A 7,620-nucleotide genomic window follows, 5' to 3' on the forward strand; every position below is an offset into this window, starting at 1 on the left:
GGCTCGGATGTGCGGGCTAAAGAAAAGTGTCCCCGTTTCAGACATACGAATGTTGCCTGGTAGCGTGTGTCTGCCTATTATTCTTTGAATTTTATGGCAGTGATGAGGTTTCTGAGTGTGTTTTTTCGGGTGTGCTTGTGTGTTGAATGACTTTTTCTCTTTGATTTTCGTCCGTTTGGTGGTACGGTGCTACTGTGCTGAGGTGATAGGTTCTGGTCGCATCCCATCGGACAAGACGCTTTTCTTGCAGGGAGTCCTGATTGAGTTTACGGTGTTTCCTATCCGATTCCTTTCCTTTTTTTACTATTTTTTGTTTGTTTTTCGCTTTCTTGGTGTTTCTTGTAGGTTATCCTGGTGCTTTGTTCCCGGTTTTCGTGCACTGGAGCTTGGAGTGGGACCCAGGAAATCAAAGTCTTTAACTTTTTTTGACTTTTCTTTGCTTTTGTTATGTTTCTGCATGAAAGACGAATTTATCTCTATCTTTACGTCTGGAGTGCATGGTTTCTTGCATAACCGGCTTATGCGCCCTCTTTCCTACTTTAAGTTGTTCCGTTTGCGCTGATCTTTCACCTCTGATTCTACGTTTGTTTTTGCGTTTCTGTACTTTGGTGGGAGGGGTGGTTTTTTCATCTTAACATCTGCTTTCTGACTTGCTGGGGTTTTCTGCTTCTGGGTTTGTTTCTTTTGCATTTTCTTTTTCTTCGATTATCTTTGATTTTGTATCTCCTCCAGTGTTTTGTTTCTTAGGTTTTCCTGACCTGCGTTTCTTTTCCTTTTTTGAGTCTTGGTTTCGCGTTTCGGTCTTGGGTTTCTGTTTTCTTTTGCGATTGCTAGGGTTTCCTGGTCTTTGTTGGGTGCGACGGGGTTATCTTCTACTTCCTTTTTGCTTCTCCAGTGGTTGTTGTGGGGGGAATGATGGAGGAGAGATCGTCCTACGACGAGGACCTGATGTTGAAAGATATCAATGGGCTCTTAGAGCGATTAAAATTTTTAGATGAGGAATCTGTCCAGGTGGTAAGCACCAATGCTGGCAACAACCTACAAGGGTTTGAGTCTTGGGCTGTGGGAAAATTTATGGCGAAGATGAAACCCAATCGGGAGGCTATGTACAGAGTTTTTCGATCCCTTTGGTTTACTAAAGAAGACGTGGATTTTGTAGCATTGAATGACGAAGTCATAATAGGTAAGTTTGGGTGTGTGGAAGATCGAAGTAGAATTCTTAATCTTACACCCTGGCTGTTCGACAACTGCTTGTTCTCAATGCTGCCGTTTGTAAAGGGTCAAGCCATTACCTCTTATGAGTTCAACATGTCCCCCTTTTGGCTAAGGATTTACAACATTCCCTTGGAACTTATGGATCACTCTACTGCTTTGGATGTGGGAATAGCTATCGGTAAAGTGGTGGCGATTGACTGGAAGGATAGAAATGGCGGCTGGACTGAGTTTATGAGGTTAAAAATCATGGTTAATATCCTGAAACCCTTACGGAGAATCGTGAAGTTGGTAGATAGAGATGAAAGGGTTATAACTTGTATGCTGAAGTATGAAAGACTCCTAGATTTTTTCTACCTTTGTGGGATAATCGGACATACTGTTAAAAATTGTAAAAACAAATTGCCAGGCCCTGTATCTAATCAGGCAAACTTTCAATTCGGCAGCTGGTTGAGGGTACCTGTCGCAGTACCAACCCTGGGTAAGGGTATAAGACGTAACGGGGTCGAAATAATGGAACCAAAGACCATATTGAGTGTGGACAGGGAGGAGAGTAGATCAGACATGAGGAACAAAGGCGGGCAATTTGATGAAAATGCGGGTGATAAAGGCCTGGAGGAAGGATCGGTGTCTACTTCCCCTGTGGACAGAAGGAGCCATAAAATCTCGAGGGATAGTATGTGACGTTTTAAAAATAAGAGGAAGAGATTTAGGGGGCTGAGCGGCGACTGCACTGACGAAAGTCCATCCAAAGCTGTGCGGAGAAGATTATTGGAGAATGTTTCACCGATGAAGGCGGCGGCTGGCGATCAGCCCCGCCAAGAGCAATGAAAACCCTGTGCTGGAACTGTCGTGGGATTGGGAACCCTACGACAGTTCGCGAACTGAAGCAACTCCTTGTTGCTAACAACCCGGATATTGTTTTTTTATGTGAAACAAAAGTTAAGTCTAACGATTTTTCTCGCATTCGTATGCTGTGTAGGATGGAAGGATGTCTTGCGGTGAGTGCGGAAGGGAAGAGTGGTGGCTTGGCGCTTTTGTGGAGGGAAGGGATGAAGGTGACGATCCAAAACTACTCTAAATACCACATTGATTCCTTGGTCTGTTTGGATGATGGGATGCGACTGCGGTTCACTGGATTTTATGGCCAAGCTGATCCGAATAACATGAACCTTTTGTGGGATATGCTCAGGAGGGTGAAGGGAACGGTTAATGAGGGTTGGATCGTGACAGGAGATTTTAATGCCATTCTGAATAATACTGAGAAGGAAGGGGGACGGAGGAAGCCACGTAGCTCTATGGAGGATTTTTGTAAGTTGATTGCGGAGATGGAGCTGGTTGATGTTAAGACTAACAATGGTTGGTTTACGTGGACCAATAATAGGGAGGGTCCTGACTTAGTTAAGGAGAGATTGGATGGATTCCTTATATCTGAGAATCTTGTTGGTAACATGCCTTTTCTTACTACTAAGATTGTGCGTCAATCCAAGTCTGACCATGAGGCGATCATTATGGACACTTTGGGTAGTAAGCCTAGGGATAACAACATTAACCCAAGGACGTGGTTCAGGTACGAGGCCTGTTGGAATAAGGAGGCGGACGCCCGTGATATTATAACCAGTATCTGGTCTAAAAGTGAGAGTCACCTTCTGGATAAGCTGGAGCTGGTTCGTAAGAAGCTGGGTCCGTGGCAACATCAGCGCTATAAAAGGATGAAAAAGAAAATTAGCGTTCTGGAGAAGACTATTAGTGATATCATGGATGGGTCTAATCGTGAGAATACGAATGGATTGCTCAAATCAGCTCGTAGAAAGTTGGGGTTTTTGTATGAAGTGGAGGAGAGGTACTGGGCCGTACGTGCTCGCACTAAGTGGCTTAGGGAGGGTGATAGGAACACTCGTTATTTCCATGTGAGAGTGTCAGGCCGTCGGAAGAAGAATAATATTGATAAGCTGCAAGACGTGCATGGCATATGGCATGATGAGGATACTGAAATATGTGCTATCGTGTGGAACTACTTTCACGACCTCTTTAAATCCACTATTAACCCTAATGATATTCTTGATCTTTCTTTTATCCTTGATTGTGTTACTGACGATATGAATAGTAGGTTGAGTAGGGAGTTCACTGACGAGGAAATTTTGAGGGCTTTCAATCAGATGGATCCTCGGAAGGCCCCTGGGATTGATGGGATCTCGGGAAGTTTCTTCAAAGATCATTGGCAGACAGTGGGTCAAGATGTATTAAAGTTGTGCCATGATACTCTTCAGGGGAGAAAAAATGTTAACTGTATTAATGAAACTTTGCTTATATTGATTCCTAAGATAAAAGATCTGTGTATTATGGCTAACTTTCGTCCTATAAGCCTTTGCAGGGTCATTTATAAGATCATTTCGAAAGTCCTGGCTAATAGGCTTAAAGAGATCCTTCCCTACTGTATTAGCCATAATCAGAGTGCCTTTGTACCTGGCAGGATGATCCATGATAACGTGCTGATCGCCCATGAACTTGTGCACTACCTCTGCAGCTCTAAAAACGGACCAAACAAAGGATGTGTGGTTAAGCTAGACATGAGCAAGGCTTATGATTGGGTGGAGTGGGTGTTTTTAGAAAAAGTGATGCTAAAGCTTGGCTTCTCGAGGGATTGGGTCGAGAAGGTTATGTGTTGTGTGCGCACGGATCGATACAGAGTGAAGTGCAACATGAGCCTCACTGATGTTATTGTCCCGGAAAGGGGGATCCGTCAAGGGGATCCGTTATCTCCTTATCTTTTTCTTTTCTGCATGGATGCTTTTTCTCGTTTGTTGATTAATGCACAGAGTACTAATAAGCTTAAGGGCATCCGTGCGAGTAAGGATGGCCCTCGAATTAACCATTTATTCTTCGCTGATGATGCACTCTTGTTTGTTAGAAACAATCGTAGTGAGGTGGAGACTTTTTTACAGATCCTGAATATGTTCGAGAAGATGTCTGGCCAAAGCATTAATTTAGAAAAGTCAATGGTGTGTTTCAGTCCAAATATGTCCTTAGCCCAGAGGATGAATACGAGTAGCCTGCTCAAGATGAGGGTGGTCGTAAAGTTGGATGGTTATCTGGGGCTTCCTATACCGGTCGGTAAATAGAAGTCTGGGGTTTTCAAAGACATCCTGGACCGCACTGCAAATAGGATTAACAGTTGGTCGAAACGCTTGCTCTCTAATGGTGGAAAGGAGATTTTTGTTAAGTCGGTTCTCCAATCAATCCCTACATATGCCTTCTCTGTCTTCTTGGCCCCTAAAGGGGTGCTGGAGGAGCTTCAAGCTATGATGCGTCGCTTTTGGTGGGGGGGCAGTGAACATAACAGTGGCTGGAACATGTTAGCTTGGGAGCGTATGTGCCATCCCAAGGGTATGGGAGGTATCGGGTTTAGGGATCTTTGGCTTTTCAATGTGGCCCTTTTGGGCAGACAAGTTTGGCGTCTCATTCATTGTAAGGACACACTGTGCTACAAGGTTTTGAGTTCAAAATACTTTCCAGGAGGGGATGTTCTTCACCCGAAAAGGGTGGATAAATCATCTTTCACGTGGCAAAGTATCGCCACGGCAGCTAGGGTGCTGCATGAGGGCTTCGGCTGGAATGTTGGAAACGGGAGAAATATTAATATTTGGACTGACAATTGGGGTTTTGAAGGGCTGTCGGGTTCGTCCATTCGTATTGAGAGAAGGCTGGTCCCTGAGACTAAGGTGTGTGAGCTGCTGAATGATAGTAAGGATGGGTGGAATGAAAAGAGGATCACGGAGCTCTATGGTGAGAGTTTGAGGGACCAGATTTGTAATGTGCCCATTATTCATAATAACTTTGATGACCAGTGCATGTGGTTCCACAACCCTAATGGTCTATTCTCCTCCAAATCGGCTTACTCCTGGCTGATCCTCAAGCAGGTTGGATACGGTCCACACAGATTCTTCTGGAAGTTCATTTGGAAGCTCAACACGCTCCCAAAAATTCGTATCTTTTACTGGAGACTGGGCCACGAGATCCTTCCCACGTTCGACAAAATTGCTAGCATTCGCAGTGACTTCAACAAATTGTGCCCGAGATGTGGTATTGAGAAGGAAACTCTCATTCATGCGTTGAAGGGCTGCCCGAAGGCTAGGGAGGTGCTGGTATACGGGGACCTGAACAACAATCTCCTTGTGGGTAAATTTTCTAGGTGTATCGACTGGCTTGAAGCGGCGGCCCACGTTCTAGATAAGATTGCTATGTCTGACCTTGTTACTGTTCTTTGGAACATTTGGAACAGGAGGAATAATTTGATATTTCGGGGAGTAGAGGACGGGGCCAAAGTTACCTGGGAGAGAGCAGCGTCTTTAAGCCACGATTTTCGTATTTTTAACTTGGTGGCGGCCCCTATGTTGTCGAGACTGAGGTTGGATAAAGTATGGATGAAGCCGAGTCCGGGTACGGTCAAAATTAACTTCGACGCTACTGTTGTTGGCAAGTATATGTGTTTTGGTTTGGTGGCCAGGGACGCTGATGGTTTCGTTCTCGGAGGAAGAATGGGGAGAGTTAATAAAGAATTGAAAATTGAATGGGCTGAGATGCAGGCACTGGATGAAAGCATTAATTTCGCTAGGACCAACGGATGGGACAAGCTTGTAGTGGAATCTGATTGTGCGAATTTGGTTAATCGTTTCAACAAAAAAAGCACTGATTTGACTACGTTGGGCTATTGTTTACGGCTTTTTAGTCTTTGTAATTTTCTTTTTTCAATTTTGTTTGGGCTCCTAGATGCTGTAATAAAGTAGCGGACCAGTTGTAACGCCCCCACGCCCGAGACCATCGTCGGAGTCGAGTATGAGGTGTTACTAAGCTTAGTTTAACATTTTTAGAACTTTGGATTATTGTTTCTACATTCACAGCTTTTAAGCTACTTGCGTCACAGTCACAAGAAAAATCATATCTCGAGTTACAAAACTCATAATCAAGATCCGTAAATTTTACCTGAATCTAGACTCATATACCTATCTACTAAATTTTTGGCTAGAATTTTTGGTTGGGCCAATTAGTACAGTTTATTAGTTAAAGTTACCCCTGTTTTAGGACTCGACTGGTCTGACCTCTGTTTACTACGAACCACATTTCTCTTTGTACAAAATTCATATGACTATGAAATTTGTTTCTACTAAAACTAGACTCAATAAGGATTCTGAGGATATAAAATATACCACCTAATTATATCTTTATAATTTATGATGAATTTCTAAAGTTGGAATAGGGGATTCAAAAACTGCTATGCCCTTGTTTCACTAAAATTCAAATATCTTCTAACATATAATTTTTTTACCTGTTTCATTTGTTTCATGTGAAACTAGACATAATAAGATTCAATTTGATATGTAGTCCATGACCAAATTCAATTGCTATAATTTTTAGTAAATTTTCAAACTCGCGTCAGTGTTGCTGCAGTATTCTGTTTATGGCAAATTTCATCCTTTTTATGAGTTTTTATGCACTAAGTATCTTAATAGTTTTCCTTAACATCAAACATAATCTACACTAACCATTTTCATAATTTATCATTATCAAGCATTTCCTCAACCATTCCACAACCATACCATAAGATCATTTTCACAAAATAGGTATATTGCTATACATGCCATACTTAAATTTACAAGCCATTTACCAAAAGTCTTCCGGATAGTGTGACTGAGCCTTCGACCTATCCCGACTCCTGAGCTGGCTTGTCCAAAACTACAATGAGTAAGAAGGAGGGAGTAAGCATAAATGCTTAGTAAGTTCATATGCAAATAATAAGTAACATAACAAACAGTTATACCAATCAACATTAGCATACATCACTAAAACACATATCACATTTCTAAACATCATTCCTCATCATCTTATTACCTTATAGTGGTTGTATCAATACTCAACCCGAGGGTTAAATACATACCTGTCCAAAATAACCATTTCACATCACTCACCAATACTTCTCTTTACATCTCGAATATTCCTCCATTGAGTAGAACTTTACCCGTTGAACACATCGGAATATAATTCGGATACATGGATAATTTGCATATAAGTGCCACATATTCAATCAAGCAATCATGTAACCCGCCCATAAGCGAACTCGGACTCAACTCAACGAGCTCGGGCATTCGCATCCATAAGTGAACTCGGACTCAACTCAACGAGTTCGGATGCCTAGTTACATCTCACGAACTCGGACTCAACTCAATGAGTTCAGACATTCGCATCCATAAGTGAACTCGGACTCAACTCAACGAGTTCGGATGCTCAACCATCCTAGTGACATGTCACTTGTATCCTAATCTATTCCTAAGGTTCAAACAGGATTTTTCTTGAAATCTTATCCTTGCCGTCTTCCGTAGAATGCCGAAATCAATACTCGGTAACAATTAT

At 42.5% G+C, this 7,620-nt stretch overlaps 1 protein-coding gene across 1 annotated transcript; it reads left to right on the forward strand.

Annotated features, from left to right (window-relative positions):
- The first annotated feature begins 102 nt into the window (after positions 1–102).
- On the forward strand, positions 103–5,999 carry LOC121203755 (uncharacterized). The gene is made up of 5 exons (XM_041074207.1): positions 103–107; positions 346–493; positions 835–1,888; positions 2,008–4,214; positions 4,335–5,999. Exons 1-5 carry the CDS (start codon positions 103–105, stop codon positions 5,997–5,999), a joined length of 5,079 nt encoding a protein of 1,692 aa, XP_040930141.1.
- Positions 6,000–7,620: the final 1,621 nt, after the last annotated feature.

This window comes from Gossypium hirsutum, chromosome A07, assembly GCF_007990345.1.
Source record: "Gossypium hirsutum isolate 1008001.06 chromosome A07, Gossypium_hirsutum_v2.1, whole genome shotgun sequence".
In the NCBI taxonomy this organism is placed as follows: Eukaryota; Viridiplantae; Streptophyta; class Magnoliopsida; order Malvales; family Malvaceae; genus Gossypium; species Gossypium hirsutum.

Coding starts and splice junctions, on each gene's coding strand:
- LOC121203755 (XM_041074207.1), top strand. Junction 494..834: donor TCTCTATCTTTACGTCTGGA/GTGCATGGTTTC, acceptor TGCGATTGCTAG/GGTTTCCTGGTCTTTGTTGG. Junction 1,889..2,007: donor CCATAAAATCTCGAGGGATA/GTATGTGACGTT, acceptor TCACCGATGAAG/GCGGCGGCTGGCGATCAGCC.